This window comes from Pantherophis guttatus, chromosome 2 (genome assembly GCF_059756535.1).
Source record: "Pantherophis guttatus breed Tessera chromosome 2, ASM5975653v1, whole genome shotgun sequence".
Classification (NCBI taxonomy): Eukaryota; Metazoa; Chordata; class Lepidosauria; order Squamata; family Colubridae; genus Pantherophis; species Pantherophis guttatus.
This window is the reverse complement of record NC_142064.1, coordinates 275,896,510-275,919,163: the sequence shown is the minus strand read 5'-3', so window position 1 is coordinate 275,919,163 and position 22,654 is coordinate 275,896,510. Positions and strand designations below refer to the sequence as shown.

The following is a 22,654-nucleotide window of genomic DNA, read 5'->3' as shown; positions in this document are numbered from 1 at the left end:
TTACGACCATAACGGAGCCCCGCATTTCTGTTGCTTGAGTCAAACAGATGTTAAGGGAGCTATGGCCCCCCCATTTTATGACCTTTCTTGCCAGAGTTGTTAAGTGAATCTGGCTTCCCCATTGACTTTGCTTGTCACATAGTCCCAAAAGGGGATCATAGAATAGAAATAGAAATAGGAATAGAAGCAGAGTAGAGTAGAGTAGAGTAGAAAGAATAGAATAGAATAGAATAGAGTAGAATAAGAATAGAATAGAATAGAATAGAATAGAATAAGAGTAGAATAGAATAGAATAAGAATAGAGTAGAATAGAATAGAATAGAATAGAAAGAATAGAGTAGAAAGAACAATAGAATAGAATAGAATAAGAATAGAGTAGAATAGAATAAGAATAGAGTAGAATAGAATAGAATAGAATAAGAGTAGAATAGAATAGAATAAGAATAGAGTAGAATAGAATAGAATAGAATAGAAAGAATAGAGTAGAAAGAACAGAATAGAATAGAATAGAATAAGAATAGAGTAGAATAGAATAAGAATAGAATAGAATAGAATAGAATAGAATAGAATAAGAGTAGAATAGAATAGAATAAGAATAGAGTAGAATAGAATAGAATAGAATAGAAAGAATAGAGTAGAAAGAACAGAATAGAATAGAATAGAATAAGAATAGAGTAGAATAGAATAAGAATAGAGTAGAATAGAATAGAATAGAGTAGAATAGAAAGAATAGTATAGAATAAGAACAGAGTAGAGTAGAGTAGAATAGAATAGAATAAGAATAGAGTAGAGTAGAATAGAATAGAATAGAAAGAATAGAATAGAATAAGAATAGAGTAGAATAGAAAGAATAGAATAGAATAAGAACAGAGTAGAGTAGAATAGAATAGAATAAGAATAGAGTAGAATAGAATAGAATAAGAATAGAGTAGAATAGAATAGAATAGAAAGAATAGAATAGAATAGAATAGAGTAGAAAGAACAGAATAGAATAGAATAAGAATAGAGTAGAATAGAATAAGAATAGAGTAGAATAGAATAGAGTAGAATAGAAAGAATAGAATAGAAAGAATAGTATAGAATAAGAACAGAGTAGAGTAGAGTAGAGTAGAGTAGAATAGAATAAGAATAGAGTAGAGTAGAATAGAATAGAAAGAATAGAATAGAATAGAATAAGAATAGAGTAGAATAGAAAGAATAGAATAAGAACAGAGTAGAGTAGAATAGAATAGAATAAGAATAGAGTAGAGTAGAATAGAATAGAATAAGAATAGAGTAGAATAGAATAGAATAGAAAGAATAGAAAGAATAGAATAGAATAGAGTAGAAAGAACAGAATAGAATAGAATAAGAATAGAGTAGAATAGAATAAGAATAGAGTAGAATAGAAAGAATAGAATAGAAAGAATAGTATAGAATAAGAACAGAGTAGAGTAGAGTAGAGTAGAATAGAATAGAATAAGAATAGAGTAGAGTAGAATAGAATAGAAAGAATAGAATAGAATAGAATAAGAATAGAGTAGAATAGAAAGAATAGAATAGAATAAGAACAGAGTAGAGTAGAGTAGAATAGAATAGAATAAGAATAGAGTAGAATAGAATAAGAATAGAGTAGAATAGAATAGAAAGAATAGAATAGAATAGAGTAGAAAGAACAGAATAGAATAGAATAAGAATAGAGTAGAATAGAATAAGAATAGAGTAGAGTAGAATAGAATAGAATAGAATAGAATAGAATCAAGAGAAGAGGAAGAAGAAGAGAAGAGGAAGAGGAGAGGTCAGTAGCCTGGTTGTTAAGTAAATCTGGCTTCCCAATTGACTGCTCGTCCAAAGGTTGGATGTATATATTACTGGTAGTCCTGGACTTACGACCATTCATTTATGAGCATTCAAAGTGACAACACTGACAAAAAGTAACTTAAGACTGTTTTTTCACACTTATAACCATTGCAGCATCCCCATGGTCATGTGATCAAAATGCAGGCTCCTGGCAACCAGCATGTAACAGTAACAGAGTTGGAAGGAACCTTGGAGGTCATCTAGTCCAACCCCCTGCTCACGCAGGAGACCTATACTAGGGATTCGAACCGCCGAACTACCAACCTTTCTGATTGACAAGCTCGGCATCTTACCCACTGAGCCACTTAGCCAGGTGTATGTCTTTATGTCAGTTGCAGTGTTCTGGGGTCACTTTTGCGACATTCTGAGAAGGAAGTCCATGGGAAAGCCTGATTCACTTAACAACCATGTTACTTAACAATCCTCAGTGAGCCACTTAATGGTGGTGGCCAGAAAGGTTGTAAAAAGGGGGAAAAACTCAGTTAACAACTGTCTGGCTTAGTTAGCAATGGAAATTTTGGGTTCAATTGTGGTTGTAAGTTGAGGACTTTCACAGGATTCCTCCTGTTTATCAAAAATAAGAGGACTGCCTCAGCTAAAATTCTGGCTACATATTGTGTGTGTGCGTGTGTATTTTGTTTTATATATAATTCTTGATGTCAGAGGGAAGGCACGTGGAGACTGATACTACCGATACCATGCCCTTGATATTCATATTAATTTTCTACCTTTACGATGTGTGGACTTCAACTCCCAGAATTCCCTAGTGAGCAGAAGATCGGATAAGGGCAAAAGTGGTTTTCATCAAAAGAGAGGAAGGGGAGAGAAGGGCTTGTGTAACAAGATATTTAATCCCTTGGACGCGTCTTTCCTCCCTGTGGTGGCCCGTTAGCGGCCTGTGCAGTTAGTAGCTGATTTGTGCAGCTGGCGCTCGAGTCAGACAATGAGAAGGCTGGAGAAGACGTGGTGCCAGAGGCGGGGATTCAGCCAGGGCCTTCAGAACCTTCAGAAGCTCCCATAAGTGAAGAGGAAGAAGAAGAGGAGCCTCTTCTCGTTGCACGAGCGCGCAGAGCTGTTAAAAGGCAGGAGTGGCTCCTCAGAAGGAGGTCTCCTCGAGAGTAAGGCTTGGGGCTAATTGGCCACTCCCCTAGCCTATTTAAGGAAGGACGACGACTGATGCAATTTGCAGGAAATAACTTCGTTCATATTCCTTCGCGTCTTGATTCCAGAAACGTTTGATTCGGCTCGTTTCTCTTGTCAGTTTTCCTGCAAATTGCTTCTGGGCATTCTGCCAACCACAGTAAGCTTACGGTTATCTGAAAGACTGTGCCTCAGAATTGAGTTATTATTCCTTGGACTCTTGTTGGCTGTTAATGAAGTTAAATTAACAGCCCTTGTTCAGAAAAGACTGATTTAAACTGTACTTGTGTTTGAACAACTACTAAGAAAGCTCATTAGTAGTCCTTAATTAGAAAACTAAGGTTTGTACGGACTTTGTGTGTGCTGCGTTCTTTGGGGTCCGTAGCTGGGGCAAAACATCCCCGTTCTCTCTTGGATTTCATTTCCATCAGAATGGAAAAGACTCTAATGCTGGAAAAGATGGAAGGAAATCGAATTTTTGGCTTGTAGAAGAGCTGAAGGACCAGGTTAGTGACAGATGATCATGGAGAAAATCATGTGATCAGACTTGACATTGATTTGATGGTACATAATCGAATCAAGCATTCTGTATTTTTTCAGGGGTAGTTTTACTTCTTGCTTGGGTTAAATACGCACAAATCTCTAGGTCAGGGGTGTCAAACTCAAAGCCCGCAGGCCAGATGTGGCCCACAGGGTGCTTAGATTTGGCCCACAGAGCCACAGCGAAGGACCGGCCTACTGTGTCTCTGCCAGCGAAAATGGAGCTTGGGAGGGTCCTCCCAAGCTCCGTTTTTGCTGGCAGAAGGTTGCAGGAGGCCATCCCAGCTGAAAATGGAGATCAGGAGTCCGTTTTCACTGGCAGAGCATTTGGGCTGCCACAGGCGCCCCAGATATGAGTGACATCAAGCTGGCCACGCCTCCCCAGGCACCCCCTGAGGTCAAACACAGCCCTGATGCGGCCCTCAATGAAGTCGAGATTTACACCCCTGCTCTAGGTGAACATATAACTTGTTCCACGTTGTCTTAAATGCATTGGAAAGTCCAAGTATAAGGTTCTGCATCCAAAAAACCCCTCACCTCATATGATTATGTATAGATTAATTATCACTGGCATCTTTTTCTCCTATGTTACCATGTTTCCCCGAAAATAAGCCCGTCTTATATTTTTTTGAACCCCAAAATAAGCGCTTGCCCTTATTTTTGGGGTGGGGGGTGTTCTTATTATTTTGGAGTGCGTGGAACAAGATGGGGTTCCTCTTGCCTTCTTACCTGATTTCCAGATCTGCATTTAAATATTTTCATGGAGGGCTTATTTTCGGGAGGGGCTTATTTTCGGGGGGGGGGCACTTATTTTAGCACATGTGCTCAAAAGCCCATCCTCAAAAGCACATCCTCAAAAGGATGTCTTATTTTTGGGGAAACGGTAGTAGAACAAAACTTTTCTTTCTTTACTTTCTACATTAAAGACTTAAGTTTTATTAAACCAAGTCAGGAATATATAAAGCTTCAAATGCCCACATCAGTATGAAAATCAGAAACAAGTGGTGAAAATTATCTATGACACCAGCTTTGTTACATTCCAGGACATGCTTGCTTTATTTATTTAAATTTTTATAGCCACCCATCTCACTAGGGTGAGTCTGAGCAGCTTACAAGTTAAAAACGACCAAAAAACCCAATAAAAATAATTCGAGCAATAAATCGCAAACATAAAAGCACAGAAGAATGTCATCCAGACGTCACAAACAATGCAATCACCATGCGGGCTCTTCACACCCATGGCCTGATGGAACAGCCGTGTCCTCAGGGACTTCTTAAAGGCCAACAAGGTTGTGGCCAAGTTGACAATAGCAATAGCACTTAGACTTATATACCGCTTCACAATTCTTTACAGCCCTCTCTAACCGGTTTACAGAGTCAGCCTATTGCCTGAACAATCTGGGTCCTCATTTTACCGACCTCAGAAGGTCAGAAGGCTGAGTCAACCTTGAGCCGGTCAGAATCGAATTGCTGCTGGTGGGCAGAGTTAGCCTGCAATACTGCATTCTAACCACTGCCCCACCACGGATATACTATATTTAGCACTATATTTAACAAGAAAAAATAAATTAAGCCCCAATAGGAGATTACAGGAATAGGACTGCAGACTAGACTTTAAATCCATCCATCCATCCATCCATCCATCCATCCATCCCAGAAGAAGACAATGGAAAACTACTTCTGCACTGCTGCCAAAAAGACCTGCACAAATATGTCCCAGCCAGGGAACTTAAAATTGACTTTTCCTGCTCTGCATTTAGCCATACATTGTTGAATGAAAAGGAGTTCGATCATCACCAGCTCAAGGTTGACTTATCCTTCTGTCCTTAGAATGCACGTTAGGGACAATAGGCTGACGTAGAACATCATTGCCATGGTGGCACAATGATGGTTAGAATGCAGGATCGAACTGCTGGCAGTGGGCAGAGTTAACCTGCAAGGCTGCATTCTAACCACTGCGCCACCACAGCAATGATGTTCCATGCGTTGCCTTGAATATTATCTCTAACAATTCAAGGTGCGGACTTTGAATGCAGTTGTAGGTAGTCCTTGATTTATGACCACAATTGGGATCGGAACCTCTGCGCTAAGTGAAGCAGTCCTTCACCCATTTTAACAACATTTTTTGCAATTAATCATTAAATAAATCCAGTTTCCCTCATTGATTTCGCTTGTTGGAAGTCCCCTGGGAAGACTATAAATGGCAACCATGTGACCCCAGGTTGGTGCAACTGTCTACAGACAGTTGCCAAACACCTGCATTTGGTTCATATGGCCATGGAGATGCTGCCATGGCCTGAAGCGCGAGAGCAGGTTGTAAGTCACTTTTTTCCAGTGGTGTTGATCATTAAATTAATGACTGTAAGTAAAGGACTATCTAATTTCCTATTTTGACCTTACCTATTATTTTCCATTCAAAGTGCATAAGGCAGACTATATTTAAATGTTGGTCTCAAAAACAATTTACAGACTTAAATATATTTTATTTATTATTTATTTATTTGTTTGTTTTAATTTGTATACCGCCCTTCTCCAGCAGGACTCAGGGCGGTGAACAGCCAGAATAAAACAGAACAAAATTTAAAAACAGTTTAAAAATAATTAAATATTTTTGGCCGCAATTTAAAACACCCAATTAAAATCAATTAAAGTTAACCAAAGCTGTGGGATCAAGCCAGCCCAGCTAGGTGAAATAAATAAGTTTTCAGGGCCCGATGAGGTCTGGTATTGTACGTATCTCTGGGGGGAGGTTGTTCCAGAGGGCAGGCGCCACCACAGAGAAGGCTCTCCCCCTGGGGGTCGCCAGCCGACACTGTCTGGCGGATGGCACCCTGAGGAAGCCCTCTCTGTGCGAGCGTACTGGCCGGTGGGAGGCTATTGGTGGCAGAAAGTGGTCTCGTAAATACCCTGGCCCTAAGCCATGGAGTGCTTTAAAGGTGGTCACCAACACCTTGAAGCGCACCCGGAAGACCACCGGGAGCCAGTGCAGCTCGCGCAGGAGAGGTGTCACATGGGAGCGCCCCGTCGCTTCCATAATCCCCCATACGGCCGCATTCTGGACCAGCTGGAGCCTCTGGGTGCACCCCAGGGGGAGCCCCATGTAATTTTAATATTAACCATATGCTGAGCAGTTAAAGATATGACCAAACACCTTGGTTTAATCTAATGCCAAAGACATCTGCAATCGTCAATTCAGACCACTGACCTGTGCTAATTCTCTGCACAAGAGGGAGATGGAGAAAGTGTAGATAACACAAAGCTGACTTTGGAGGAGATATGCAGAACTGTTGACAAACATGAGTTCAGTTTGAGAAAGCAAGACAGCATGAGGAAGAAACTCAAGAATGTCCCATCTTGACTATTTTTGGTATAAGAGAAGGAGAAAATACCAGGTTTTCAAAACTCTGTTATTATAATCTTTGCTCGATAAGGTCAAATCTAGCACTTTTTTTGTTATGTATTTCCCGCCCTGGTCTACCTCAAGAGGTTGGCGTAAAGCAAAAGATAGAAGGTATCTGTCAGCCTGCATCTTTGCTTTCTTTCAATAATAATAATAATAATAATAATAATAATAATAATAATAATAATAATAATAATAATAATTGTTGAGCACATTGTAAGCCGCCCTGAGTCTTCGGAGAAGGGCGGCATATAAATCAAATTAAATAATAATAATAATAATAATAATAATAATAATAATAATAATAATAATAATAATAATTTTATTTCTATACCACCCTTCTCCCGAAGGACTCAGGGCGGTGTACAGCCAATTTAAAAACACAGGACACAACAATAATTAAAAATTAAAATAATTAAATAAATTTGGCCGATTTAAAACCCCCAAAATTTAAAATACCCCAATTTAAAATTATTATGTTGATAGCCCTGCCTGGCGGAACAACAGGGTCTTCAGTGCGCAGCGAAACACCCGGAGGTCGGAGATCTTACGTATTTCCGGGGGCAGTTCATTCCACAGGGCTGGGGCTCCCACAGAGAAGGCCCTCCCCCTAGGTGTCGCCAGCCGACATTATTTGGCTGATGGCACCCTGAGGAGACCCTCTCTGTGGGAACGGACTGGTCGGTGGGAGGCTGTTGGTGGCAGGAGACGGTCTCGAAGGTAGTTAGCTTGTCAGTGCCATGGAAATGATGGGGGTGGGGGGACAGGTTGGAGAGCAATGGGAATTTGGGAAGGGAAGAATGCAGGAAATGGAAATGGAATTTCTGAGAAGCGATGAGGAGGCCTGGATTCAGAGAGGCCAGCTTGGGTTGTTTAACATCTTCAAGGCCAACTGTCCTGGGATCGGCATGCGTGAAGGAGTGATGCACCTGGACCAGATATGTTCCCAAAACATCTTCCTGGGCGATGATTGGTTGCCTGGCTACTAGGGGTGGGCGGGCTCTGGGATTAGTTTCAATTTGTTTCTTCACCCAGATTTTGCTTCAGAGCTTGCCTGAATTTTGCTGCATTCAATTCTTTCCCAGAAAAAGTACCTTTTCTCTGAATCTATGGAGTCAAGGGTTTTCTTTCCTAGGGATTGATCGGTGGCAGCCCTGACAGTGTCACAAAAGCGTGGGGGATGCCAGAAGAGAGCATGATTTGACCTTCCTTTGGCAAACTCATGGCTTTCCGAGGGATAACTCAACATACCGTATTTTTTGGAGGATAAGACGCACCTTAGTTTTTGCGGAGGAAAATAAGAAAAAAGCTGATTGACAGGTGGATCGGCCTCCCGGAATACCCCCAATCAGCTGTTCCCAGAGGTGAATTTTAGCAACAGGTTCCTTGGTTGTGAGCTCTGTGCCTTGCTTTTTTTTCTCTCTGAAAGCCTTTGAAACAGAGCTTCAGAAAAAAAGCCTCTGAAGCCCCCTCTGTTTGGGGGCTTTTTTTCTGAAGCTCTGTTTGGGGGCTTCTTTTCTGAAGCTTCGTTTCTGATGCTTTTTTTCAACCTCTGAAACCTCCATTTGAGAAACTGGGTGGGGCTACATTCAGAGTATAAGACGCACCCAGATTTTCACCCTCTTTTTTGGGGGAAAAAGGTGCGTCTTATACTCCGAAAAATACGGTACGTGTAAACCTATTTCTCATTAAATCAAATAAAATTGGCTTGGTTTCCTCGACTGAAAAATACGAAATTTTCTGAGGTAATCATCAGCTGCTGACTTATCTAGGTACATTTCTGTGACCAGGAGAAGCTTTACAGCTTTGTTCCCCCTCAAAATGCTCCTTTTTGAGATGAAGTTTCCTATCTGGGAATAATTTCATTTTATTTCATTTTATTAAATTTGTATACCGCCCTACTCCCGAAGGACTCAGGCGGTGAACAGGCACAAAATAAAACACATAAATACAAAAGTTAAAAAATAATGAAAAGTTGTCCTCGACTTACAACCTCAACTGAACCCAACATTTTTGCCACTATGCAAGGCAGCAAATATAGCAAATGTTGTCCCATTTCAGCAACCTTTTATTGCCACAGTTGTTAAGTGACTTGCCACAGTTAAACTAAGTGAAACATTTGCTGAGTGAGTTTTCCCCCATTTTGCGACCTTTCTTGCCACAATTGTTAATTGAATCTCCACTGTTGTTCAGTTAGTAACTCCGTTGTTAAGTGAATCTGGCTCCCCCATTGACTTGGCTTGTCAGAAGGTGATCACATGAACCTGGGACACAGCAACCGTCAGAAACATGAGTGTCAGTTTTGGAAGACAATTTCCTGTTTTGCTTCTTAACGGCCACATATTTTTATTATTTTTTTATTATTTTTTTATTATTATTATTCATATTTCTATGCCGCCCACTCTCTGAGGACTCTGGGCGGCTTACACCAAAGACAGTATACTAAATAGCATATTGCCCCAAACAATCTGGGTCCTCATTTTACCCACCTCGGAAGGATGGAAGGCTGAGTCAACCTTGAGCCGGTGAGATTTGATCCGCTGATCTGCTGAACTAGCAGTCAGCTGAAGTAGCTGCAGTACTGCACTCTAACCACTGCGCCACCTCGGCTCATTTTAGCTGGGGAAGTTGGGCGGGGGTTGTTGTTGGAGCGGTAGAAAGTCATAACAACATTCCGTATTCAAGGACTTTTGCCTGCGTCTGATGGAGATTGCCTGAAGATTGTATCCAGTTGAGTATGAAGAGTTGATTGGACAATGTGATGAACTTGTGGGTGTGGGGCAGGGCTGTGAACTGTCAGCTGGGTGTGGAAAACCTGGAAGCTTTCAGATTCGGGTTTATTTATTTATTTAATTTATTCATTCAATTTATATGCTGCCCCTCTCTGAAGACCCAGGGCGGCTCACAATACACTGGTTTTCCCAGATGTGCCAACATGACATCATGACAATAAATTGGAACTTTGAGGAACTTCAGGCCTCAGAGCTTTCTTTTTTGGGGGGTGTTCCTTGGAACCCTGACAATGAGTCAGTTGCCAAGTTTAGATCATGTGACCATGAGGATGCTACAACAGTCGTAAGTGTGAAAAACCATCCTAAGTCACTTTTTTCAGTGCCATTGTAATTTCGAACGGTCACTAAATGGACTGTTGTAAGTCAAGGACTACTTGTCAACATTTTCCTGCCTTAGTTCAAATAGTTTCAAATGTTGATGACAGATGAGCAATGTTAAGGATCCTTGGTGCTATTATGCAAAATGGCAGTAATGTCAGATGGATAGAGTTACGCTCTTCTTGGAAAAAGACCAAAAATGGCGGTCTCTAACTTTGTCACTGGTGCTACCATGACAATAGTTTCCCTTTTTTATATATATTTGTTGTCATTGCAACATATGTTCTCATGACTTCTCTATTGGTGCAACCTCCCTATTCCCACAAAACCTATGTTTAAGCCTTAGCTATCTGGGACTTAGCTTATGAGCAGCCTTCACAACACTTAAGCATGCAATATAAGTTATTTCCTACGTAGAAAAAGTTTGGCTTACATTAAATGTAGTGGTCCTTTTGCTTTGACAAATGAACATTGCTTTCCCATTTTAGGACATGAACAGCAACTAGGCCCTTGAGTATTGCCTAATACAGGTGTCGAAAGTTAGCACCCACCCCTCTCCTAGAAGAATGAAATATTCTAGGAAATATTAAAAAGGCAGAATATTATACCTCCTTGGTTGAGAAAAGGAGAAATATGCTCTTGGAAAGCAGCCCCCACCTTTGTTAATAGCCCGAGAAAGACTGGTGCCAACCTATCAACAAGACAAAAGGCTGGGCCAGCTTATCTACAAAACAAAAGACCTTCACCCTCAGGACATGATAGGATTAGCCCTCACTCAAGATCCAAACCGGGACAAAGCCATTAAGCCATAATAGGAATTGCCCAAAGTCCCTTCATTACATCACCCAGCAAGATTCAACCAAGTCTGGGACTCAAGACAACCTACAAACTCCCCCTGCATGGCCCCATGGGAGACTGACAACCAATCAGAATACATTTCTTTCACAGAAACAGGAAGCAAGTTCAAAGCCCAAGAGAGGGTATAAATCTCTCTCTTTCTCTCTCACCCATGTGCTCGATTGCCCAGGATCTCAAACCATGTGGTCCTGTCCACCATTAAAACCATCTTTCCAAACAGCTTCCATGTTTCCAGTGTCTTTCTCCCCACTTGGAACTGAACCCAGATGGACATTTCTTCCAACACAGGGGTCCCCAACTCCTGGTCCGTGGATTGGTCCCAGTCCGCAGCATGCCAGAAACCGGTCCGCGCAAAACAAATGAAGCCCCATCCATGAGATGCAGGCAGCACATGTAACCGTGCCCCCTCTGGTCTGCGGAAATCCTCTCTCCGCAGAATCGGTCCCTGGTGCCCAAAAGGTTGGGAGCCGCCGTCCTTATACTTTTCGAAATGAATTTGAAATACAGGAAAATAAACAGAAATGCCGAGGAGTGACTTCCCCCGTACAAAGAGAAGCAGTGCAGAAAAATGTTGAATCACACATGTTCACTCTAACAACTTTAAGATGTCTGATGTCAACTCGTAAAGCATTCCAGGCCTGCTCTCGAGTTGCCATAGGCAAGAGGGGGGGAGAACTGATGGATCACAACCGGCTGCCACAACCAGAAGCACATTCCACGCATACCTTTCTTCAGATTGTATCCCAGGTTACCAGAGCCAGCCGGAGGGGCATGTTTTCTACAGCCTGTGAAAGTGCTCCGTTGGAGAATGTGATTTATGACACACCCAGGGAGGAGGGGGGAAACAGGGTCATAGTGGGGCCGTAAATTACGTGGGGCAGAGCTGACTCCACTTGGATACGTGCCAACATGTTGCTCCTAATAAATAACTGGATTTCTTTTGAAACTTGGCTCGAGGTTCATGAATTAATTAGGGTATCTGTCGGAACCCTGACATCTGGACTCTGTGGGAAGCTCCTGCCCCTTGAAGAATGAAATATCTTGGGGAATATTAAAAAGGCAGAATAGAATATTTCCCCTAAAGGAGAAATGGGGAAAAAAATGTTAAGGGAGGCAGAAACCAGCACCAGTTTCCCTTCCCGAAGCAGAAACTGAGAAAGCCAGCTTTTAGAAATGCAGATTTGGTAATCCATTCAGGAAGACTGGGTCAGGCAGAAACTTCAGATAAGCAACACAATCAAGTCAAAGGCTGACAAAATTAGCTCAGACAAACACCTAGGATTTGCATTTTCCCTTTTGCCTCTAGAGCCAGCCATGACCCCTACATGACCCCATAGGAATACAGAAGATATAAAACCCACCCATTCTCAACTCCATTTTGTCAGCTGTCCCAGTATCACATGTTGGTGGTTCTGTTCATCAATAAACCAACTTTCTTTCCAGTCAGCCTCCATTTTATTCCCAGCTTGGAACTGGACCTGGAATTTTTCTTCCAACAACTCCAACCCCCAGAATTCCCCAGTTTGGCTAATTCTGGGAGTTGGACTCCAGACATCTTAAAGTTGTTAAGATTGAAAAATACTGACCAAATGAATCTTCGCTGAAGTGACTAAGAAACGTACTTAAACCATAAACATTAAATTAGTGGATTTCTTCAATTTCATGCTTCTCAAGGAAGTCAAGAGCACTGAGACAAGACGATGGATTTACGATGGTTTAGTTTTCGAAAAATATATGGCTATCCTGCCTTGCTTTGTGCACTTCTGTTTCACATTGCCCCTTGGAATTTCCTGATGAGATACGGTACTAAGAGAAAAACCCTTATTCCATGAAAAGAATAATTACGGTGCCTTACTCTGCAAATTTTTGGTAAATAATTGCTGGACTTAAGGCATGACAACTTTTGTCCCATTCTGATCACGGCTAAGAATTTTCTCCTCTTCAAATTCTTTTGTCTCAAACAATTCCTGATGTGTTTCCCACACTCCAAATATTCAGCGGTTTCCCCCCTGTGTGAGTCCTCTGATGTCGAATAAGAAGTGTGCTGGAAAAAAAGTTCTTTCCACACTCCAAACATTTGAAGGGTTTTTCCCCAGCGTGACGCCGCTGGTGCTTGCTAAGAAGTGAGCTCTCACTAAAGCCCTTGTCACACTCTTGGCATTTAAAGGGTTTCTCCCCCGTGTGAGTTCGTTCGTGTCTAATCAGGAGGGTGCTCCAAGTGAAGCTTTTTCCACACTCCAAGCATTTGTACGGTTTGTCTCCGGTGTGGGTTCTCACGTGAGAAATAAGGATGGAGTTGTGACTAAAACACTTGCCACATTCCTGGCACTGGAAAGGTTTCTCCCCCGTGTGAATCCTTTTGTGAGAGGTGAGGTGTATGTGTTGACGGAAGCTCCTTCCGCAATCTGGGCATTTAAACGGCTTCTCACCCGTATGGATTCTTCGGTGGGAGGTCAGGTGGATGTGCTGACGAAACCGCTTCCCGCACTCCAGGCATTTAAAAGGTTTCTGTCCCGTGTGCATGCCTTGATGTGCAGTAAGGATCCCACTCTGACTGAAACATTTCCCACACTCCTGGCATTTAAAGGGTTTCTCGCCCGTGTGAATCCGTCGATGCGCTGTCAGGCTTCTGCTCTGACTGAAACATTTCCCACACTCTGGACACTTGTACGGTTTCTCCCCCGTGTGGCTTATCTGGTGTCTAATAAGGTTTGTGCTATCGATGAAGCTCTTGTCGCATTCCAAGCATTTATAGGGTTTCTCCCCGGTGTGGATTCTTTTATGCCGAATAAGTTCAGAGCTGCGGCTGAAGCTTTTCTCGCACTCGGGACATTTAAAGGGCTTCTCCCCCGTGTGAGTTCTTTCGTGTCGAACCAGTTCGGAGCTGTGACCGAAGTTCTTTTCGCACAAGAGGCATTGAAACGGTTTCTCTCCCGTGTGGGTTCTTTCGTGCCGAATCAGGTGTGAACTCTGGCTGAAGCTCTTCCCGCATTCTTGGCACCGAAAGGGTTTCTCTCCCGTGTGGGTTCTTTGATGAGAAGTCAGATGTATATGTTGACGGAAACTCTTCCCGCACTCCGGGCACCGAAAGGGTTTCTCTCCCGTGTGGATCCTCTCGTGAGAGGTAAGGTGTATGAGCTGGCGAAACCTCTTCCCGCACTCCAGGCACGGAAACGGCTTTTGCCCCGTGTGCATTGCTTGGTGCGCCGTGAGAATGCCACTTTGACTGAAGCACTTCCCGCACTCTAAACATTGATAGGGTTTCTCCCCGGTGTGGCTTCTCTGGTGGGAAGTGAGAATGCCGCTGTTACCGAAACACTTCCCGCATTCTAAGCATTTGTAAGGTTTCTCTCCCGTGTGGCTCCTTTGATGGGAAGTAAGGTTTCTGCTTTGACTAAAACTCTTTCCGCACTCGGGGCATCCATAGGGTTTCTCTCCCGTATGAACCCTTTTATGCCTAATCAGTTCGGAGCTCCTACTAAAACTCTTCCCGCATTCAAGACATTGAAACGGCTTCTCTCCCGGGTGGGTTTTCCAGTGTAGGTTCCTATCCGACGTTTCATCCCAATTTTCTACACATGAAGAAGCCTTGTGGTTGTTTCCTTCTTTCGGAAGGTCTGGGTGGACTGAAATTTCATGGAAGCCAATGTCCAAATTAGCAAAGGATTCGTGCCTTTCACCAATCAGGTTTCCATTTTCCTTCATGGCCCCTGAATTTCCAAAAGTGTCTTCTGCATCTTGGCACGTGTAACTGTTCTCCGGCACAGATTGTGACACCTCTCCATCATTTCTTCTGATCCACACCTGCCCATCTGAAATGAAGAGAAAAATCTGATGTAAGTCAAAATCCATTAACTCTCCACCCTATCTGGAAAAATATTTAAAGGAACAACCTTCTGTCCAATTGATTAATACTAGAAATGAGTTGGCATTTGCTTGGCAAAAACTCCATCCCAGCTTCTGGCCTGACTAGTTTCTTTGAAAGTGTATATTCTCAAATAATTAGGAAACTTTCTTTATAAACAACCCAGTATTCTACAAAGGCCCTGATTTCTGGATCTGAAGTTGGCTCAACCACTTGAAGCAGTGGTGAAATGTAAAATTTGTTACTACCGGTTCTGTGGGCGTGGCTTGGTGGGGGGGGTGTAATATGACTGAGTGGGCGTGGCCAACTTTTTTTTTTTTACTTTTAAAACCATTTTTTCTACAACTTCTTTGACTGAAGAGGTTGTAAAAAAAATGCTTTTAAAGCCTCTGACGATGCCAGCTGACTTGCCTGATCGGCAGAGGCTTTCTTTTTTTTTAAAGCCTCTGATGATCCCAGCTGACCCGCGTGATCATCAGAGGCTTTTTTTTTTAACTCTTAAAAACATTTTTTTCAGCCAAAGAGGTTGTAGAAAAAATGCTTTTAAAAATTAAAAAAAAGCCTCTGATGATTGCACGGCTCAGCTGGGCATTGGGTGGGGGGGGGCAGGGTGTTTTTTCCTACCGGTTCTCCGAACCACCCGCCTCCATCGCTACCGGATCGGGCGATCCGGTCCAAACCGGGAGCATTTCACCCCTGACTTGAAGGGTATATAAGGGGCAGCACAAGGAAATTTAAGAGTATAAAACAGGTTTTGACAGCCAATTTGGTCTTGTGACTTAGGCATCAGGCTAGAAAGCAGGAGAATGTGAGTTCAAGCCCCTCCTTAGCCATGAAGGCAGCTGGGCGACTTTGGGCCAGTCACTTTCTCTCAGCCCACCCCACCCTATAAGGTTGTTGTTGTGGGGAAAATAGGAGGCAGTTGTGTTGGACATAGTTGCCACCTTGATTTATTTGTAAAAATAATAAAGGCAGGATACCAATAAATAAATAAAAATAAGATAGAGGGATGGATAGATGGATGGATGGATGGATGGATGGATGGGTAGGTAGGTAGGTAAGTAGGTAGGTAGATAGGTAGATAGATGAGAGAGAGATGATATGGATGGATGGATGGATGGATGATAGATAGATAGATAGATAGATAGATAGATAGATAGATAGATAGATGAGATGAGGTGGGTGGGTGAGTGGATGGACAGACAGACAGACAGACAGACAGACAGACAGACAGACAGACAGACATATTAGATAATCTCCCACTGGTAAACAGTTCAAGGTGTCCACACAGTGTGTATCCACTGTAAAAAAGGCGAACGTTTTCTCCTTCCCAAAATACTAGAACCAAAGGCCACCCAATGAAATTGAATCTTGAAAAAATCATGACAGACAACAGGAAGGATTTTTTAGCACCATACACAATTCAACTTTGAAATTCAACAATTCAAATTTGCGACCACGAAACGTGTAGCCGGCTCTCCGATTGGCCGGCTTCAAACAAGAGGTGAGCCAATTTACGGAAGCCACTGGGATCAATGACTCTTAGTTGTGATGAGAGCGTGACGGCCTCTGAAAAACCATATGCTGGGAGACCAGTAGGCTTCCTTATGCAATTGGTTGTAAGTGTCACAATAGATTGCCAGACTAGATAAGCTAAGGATCTGATCCGGTATGTTCTTATTATATTATGATTTTTCTTCCTTGTCCCTCTGGCATTTCTATCCCTTTTTTCCCCCCTCTCCTGCTTTTATTAGCACATCTTTTCTCTCCCACTTGGAATACTTACGTTCCTCAGCCACATTCTGGAAGTGGACACTATTGTAGGTCCTTCCAGCTGAAGCTACGTGACTTTCCTGTGAGACAAGGCCTTCTGTTTGAAATGGGTCCACGGCAGAAGCTTCCATGTTCCTGTAACGTTTGGAAACCCAGAAAGAAAGTGAATTGGGCATCTGGAATGAAGAGATCACTCACTAAGCAATATATCTGGCAAGTCTGAAAAGAAACAAAAAATTATCTGCAAATAAGTTGTATGGAGAGTTGTATGGAGATATATCTACAGTAGCTTGTCCTTAGGAAACCTACAGTTATTTAATCAAGATGGATCAAGTTGACAAACATTTATTAAGATGGATGTGATGACACCTCTTTCATTAAAAGCCAGTTGAGCTCGACTTCAATATATCTTGAATGTATAGATATCCAGAAGGTGAGCAGACATCGAATAAATCCACATGCAGTTGTAGGAAACCCATCAGTGGTGGGTTCCTCCCGGTTCGGCCCGGTTCTCCCGAGCCGGTAGCAGTGATGATATGACTAAGGTGACCAGACGTCCCGTTTTTGGCGGGACAGTCCCACTTTTGAGCAATTTGTCCCGCGTCCCATGGCGTTTTAAAAAAGTCCCGATTTTTCATTCTGCCTCCTGGTTCCCGGCTGCCTCCTGAATCCCCGCTGATGGCTAGAGGGAAAAAACCTGTTTAAACTCTTGCCGCGGGGCTTCAAAGGGCCGCCCTACGTTAATTAGCTCGGCTTCCCCCTCTCAGCTGATTTGCACAGGGCTCTGCTCTTGCTAAATTGCTCAGTTTTTTTTTCCTCTTTGTGCAAACCAAGCTCAAAACGAAACTGAAAGTAAAACAGGCTGTTGGCTTTGCGGTTTGCTTGCAACGTTGGAAAATTAGGCAGCAGATTTATTTTCCTTTTCCTCACCAAAAAAGGTAAGTGCAAACAATGGAAAATTATTTAGGGCAAAAGAGGAGAGTTCAAGATTTTAAAACACAAAAGAAAAAAAAGCTCTTTTTAACTACGGAATTGTAATAATTGAGATATTATTAATTGTATACTGTGTTGAAAGCAGAAATGGTTAAGTTGTGGTTTGGAGGAATATATGGGGGAAATTATTTGGTTTATTATTATTGGTAAGTATAATTAATTGATTTGTAAGAAATTGGATTGCATGGAAATAATTGGAACATTCATGTTCATATTGATTAATATACAAAAAAGATAGTTATATAACTAATTGATTTATATTAAAATGTTGAATTTGTATTAAACAACTGTATTACATAATTACATAATTAACCAATGTGAGGATGGATATAAAAATAGATGACAATGGGAAGGGGTATAAAATAGAATAGAAGGGAAAAATTGAATTTGATTAAGATTAGAGATGAGGATGAAGGGTAATATTGTTTTTTTAAAAAAATAGATGAGGAATAAATATGGCAAAAAGGAAATATAGAAATTGTAAATTTAATTGAAATGACTAAACACTGTTTAAATTTGTGAACCAGCCAAATATTCTGTTCAAAGAAAATACATTGTATGTATGTGTGTTTCTAATTATTGCTATTTATTCATATTTGTTCTCTTTTATTCTTTAAAGTTTAACAATTCATTCTTTATCTTAATATCTTTATATTTGTTTGGGGTTGGCTTTCTTCCCTTTCATCTTTTTTATTGTACAGCAATCTTTCTCCTCAAACCTACCACCTCTCTCTTTTCTTTCCTTCTTACTTTCTCTTCCCCCCCTTCTTCTCCTCCCTACTTCCTCTTCCTTTCTCCTTCTCCTCCTCTCTTCCTCCCTCTCTTAACCGTCACTCCTACTCTAATTTCCCTTCCCTTCCTTCATCCCTCTCTATTGCTGTATCCTTTTATGCATATGGACTACTCAGAGGGCTGAAAAAGTTATTTTTGACTGGTCCTCGCACTTTTGACCAGTCCTCGAACTTACGACTGTCCTCACATTTTACATTTTTGCCCTATCTTGTCATCATGGTGAAGAGAAGCAGTTGTGAAATGAGTGACGTGGTTGTTAAGAATGCTGCACGGGCATAAATGTGAGGATGGTTATAAGTGTGAGGACCAGTCAAAAGTGTGAGGACCTGTCAGAAATGACTTTTTTCAGCCCTCTGGTTAGTCCTTTTGTGCATATGGACTACTCAGACGGCTGAAAAAGTTATTTTTGACTGGTCCTTGCACTTTTGACCAGTCCTCGAACTTACGACTGTCCTCACATTTTACGTTTTTTGCCCTATCTTGTCACCATGGTGAAGAGAAGCAGTTGTGAAATGAGTGACATGGTTGTTAAGAATACTGCACGGGCATAAATGTGAGGATGGTCATAAGTGTGAGGACCAGTCAAAAGTGCGAGGACCTGTCAGAAATGACTTTTTTCAGCCCTCTGGTTAGTCCTTTTGTGCATATGGACTACTCAGAGGGCTGAAAAAGTTATTTTTGACTGGTCCTCGCACTTTTGACCAGTTCTCGAACTTACGACTGTCTTCACATTTTACGTTTTTTTCCCTATCTTATCACCATGGTGAAGAGAAGTAGTTGTGAAATGAGTGACATGGTTGTTAAGAATGCTGCACGGGCATAAATGTGAGGATGGTCATAAGTGTGAGGACCAGTCAAAAGTGTGAGGACCTGTCAGAAATGACTTTTTTCAGCCCTCTGGTTAGTCCTTTTGTGCATATGGACTACTCAGAGGGCTGAAAAAGTTATTTTTGACTGGTCCTCGCATTTTTGACCAGTCCTCAAACTTACGACTGTCCTCACATTTTACGTTTTTGCCCTATCTTGTCACCATGGTGAAGAGAAGCAGTTGTGAAATGAGTGACATGGTTGTTAAGAATGCTGCACGGGCATAAATGTGAGGATGGTCATAAGTGTGAGGACCAGTCAAAAGTGTGAGGACCTGTCAGAAATGACTTTCCAGCCCTCTGAGTAGTCCCTATACACATAGCCATGGCCACCCGGTCACATGACCAGCTAGCCACGCCCACCCAGTCACATGGCCTCCAAGCCACGCCCACACAATAAGCCACGCCCACAATGGTGTCCCTCTTACCAATGTTAAAATCTGTTCACCTTACCCTATACACATAGCCATGGCCACCCGGTCACATGACCAGCTAGCCACGCCCACCCAGTCACATGACCAGCTAGCCACGCCCACAAAATAAGCCACGCCCACAATGTCCCTCTTTACCAATGTTAAAATCTGGTCACCTTAGATATGACGTCACCAAACCGGTTCTGCCCCCCCGCCCACCCCCGTGTTATTCTTACCTTTTATTTGGCCCCACCCCCAATCTATTGCTGCCTCCTGAGTCCCACCTGTTTAAACTCTTGCCATGGGGCTTCAAAGGGCCGCCCTACAGCTGATCAGTGTTAAAAGAAAACAAATGAGTAGACCAGTGCCTGCAAAAATACATGAGTAGATCAGTGCCTGCAAAAATACATGAGTAGATCAGTGCCTGCAAAAATACATGGGTAGACCAGTGCCTGCAAAAATACATGGGTAGACCAGTGCCTGCAAAAATACATGGGTAGACCAGTGCCTGCAAAAATAAATGGGTAGACCGGTACAGCTCTGCAAGCAGTTAAAAGCCTGGTAGACCAGTACCTTGCTAAATCCTAAATAATTGTCACATGACCATCAAGCCACGCCCATAAAACAAGCCACGCCCACAGAACCGGTAGTAAAAATTTATAGAACTTAGTTCACAAGGCTGGTAATTACCTATAAAGCCCTACATGGCTTAGGCCCGGGGTACCTGGAGGACCATCCGCGGCCAGCGACAGCTCCCCATCGCCCGCTGCGCTCTCACAGGGAGGGCCTCCTTGGGGACCCGTCGGCCAGACAGTGTCGGCTGGCGACTCCCAGGGAGCGGGCCTTCTCTGTGGGCGCGCCTACTCTGTGGAATCAGCTTCCCCTGGAACTCCGGATGGCCCCTGACCTTCGCTCTTTCCGCCGTGACCTCAAAACATGGCTATTTGGCCTGGCCGGATTAGACTGAAGGGGTTTTTAAAGGGGATTGTATTGGTTTTTATATTTGAATACTGAATTTTATGTGTTTTTATTGTTGTGAGCCACCCTGAGTCCTTTGGGAGAGAGGGCGGCATACAAGTTTAATAAAATAAAATAAATAAATAAATAAACAGGCTTGGCTCTGGTTAGGACTCTGAGGGGAGATCACCAAGAAATTTAACATCTGTAAGATGGACGAGGAACAGGGGTGCTACTCAGCAGGTTCTGACAGGTTCTGGAGAATCGGTAATGGAAATTTTGAGTAGTTTGGAGAACTGGCAAATGCCACCACTGGGTGGCCCCAGAGTGGGGTGGGAATGGACATTTTGCAATATCCTTCCCCTGGAGTGGGGAGGGAATGGGGATTTTGCAGTATCCTTCCCCTGGAGTGGGGTGGGAATGGAGATTTCGCAGTATCCTTCCCCTGCCACACCCACCAAGCCACACCACATCCACCAAGCCAAGCCAAGGCATGTCGTTCGCTGTCAAAACTTTCCTCCAAGGTGTTTCGAAATATCCTGTCTTGAGCGGATTTCTGCCCAATTTGCTTTACTTATGAATGGAGCCATCTGGATAGGTGGCTTCCTCTTTCAATAAACTCTTTAATCTCCTTAAGCGCTGGCAACCTGCTGTGGGCTATTAAAAAAGACTGGGGGGGGGCTGCTTCCTGCCTCTAAAAACATGTTTCTCCATTTCAATTATATTCATTTTTTAGGAATATATCCATTTATGAATATATCCATATAGCCATTGTATCCTCCAATATAATATTCTGCCTTTTTTTTTAATAGTTCCCAAAATATTGGGGTGGGGAAGGGCTTCCCACGCTTTTAAAGGAGCAGAGAGCCCAGCCTGCAGCTTTGCACGTTTGATAAGGAAAATCCCTTCTCAAGACAAAAACCCCAGTGAGTTTTGCATAAAGGAGGAGGAGCCTGGGATGGATTTATTGCAAAAAGGCGTGGGGAGGGGGGGCGTGGACTCTTCCCTCCCCCTCTGCCTTTTCATTTCTCACCCTTCTCTGGGCTGGCTGGGCTTTTGCATTGCAAGCTCCCTTCTGCTTTCCTTTCTCCAGCCAAGCCCAAGGTCCCCACAACTTACCAGCTATGGGGACAGCAGCTGCACTCCTGAATGCTACTCTCTCCAGAACTGCTCAGCTTCCATAGAAAAGCAAAGCCGGGAGTGGGGGGGGGCAGAAGAGGGGGGGAAGAGAAGAAGAAGGAGGATACAACCGGAAATGGGTTTTCCCCTGTCTCCCCCCCCTCCCGCCTCCCCCCCAAATGCCATTCTAGGACTGTTTTATTCACTCTTTTTAACCCTTGGAGGAGGAGAGCTAGCAACACTCTTCCCTTCTGGAGGAAGAAAGGGAGGGAGGGAGGGAGACCGAGAGAGAGAGAAAGAGAAAGAAAAAAGGAAGAAAGGAAGAAAGAAAAAGAAAGAGAGCGAGAAGGAGAGAGAGAAAGAAAAAGAAATGAATGAAAGAAAGAAATGAAAGAAAAGAAAGAGAGAGAGAGAAAGAAAGAAAAAGGAAGGAAGAAAAAGAAAGAAAGAGAAAGAGAAAGAAAGAAATGAAAGAAAGAAGAGAGAGAGAAAGAAAGAAAAAAGGAAAGAAGGAAGAAAAAGAAAGAGAGAGAAAGAAAGAAAGAAAAAGGAAGAAAGAAAAAGAAAGAAAGAAAGAAAGAAAGAAAGAAAGAAAGAAAGAAAAAGAAAGAAAGGAAAAAAAACATGGATCAGTTTGGACGGGGTGAACGCACGCAAGGTTGAAGAACAGTGATTTGGCTCCTTAGCCGAGAAGGAAACCCCCCCCCAATAAAACAATAAATAAAATTCTGTAGATTGAAAGTTCGGGAGCTTGGAAACTGGTGGCCGCTAGGTAGATTTTTTGAATCTCTGCCGTATTTCCCGCATGAAAAAGGGGGGAAGACTGAGTTTAGGTATTGTACAATGCAGCCTAGCGATTGTCAAGACGTGATGGATAGGATAGGATAGGATAGGATAGGATAGGATAGGATAGGATAGGATAGGATAATGAATTAGAGTAGAATAGAATAGAATAGAATAGAATAGAATAGAATAGAATAGAATAGAAT

The 22,654-nt window shown here is 42.5% G+C and overlaps 1 protein-coding gene across 1 annotated transcript; it reads right to left on the bottom strand.

Annotated features, from left to right (window-relative positions):
• Positions 1-9,749: 9,749 nt before the first annotated feature.
• On the bottom strand, positions 9,750-21,739 carry LOC148115954 (uncharacterized). The gene is made up of 3 exons (XM_087884512.1): positions 21,666-21,739; positions 16,539-16,660; positions 9,750-14,699 (listed from the first exon to the last, which is right to left on the bottom strand). Exons 2-3 carry the CDS (start codon positions 16,654-16,656, stop codon positions 12,844-12,846), a joined length of 1,974 nt encoding a protein of 657 aa, XP_087740638.1. The 5' UTR covers positions 16,657-16,660; positions 21,666-21,739; the 3' UTR covers positions 9,750-12,843.
• Positions 21,740-22,654: the final 915 nt, after the last annotated feature.

What these genes read in the sequence shown, in the direction of transcription:
- LOC148115954 (XM_087884512.1), bottom strand. Translation starts at nt 16,656, where the DNA reads ATGGAAGCTTCTGCCGTGGACCCATTTCAAACAGAAGGCCTTGTCTCA. An exon ending in CCAGAATGTGGCTGAGGAAC is followed by an intron (nt 14,700 to 16,538) that starts GTAAGTATTCCA and finishes TCTTCATTTCAG; the next exon opens with ATGGGCAGGTGTGGATCAGA.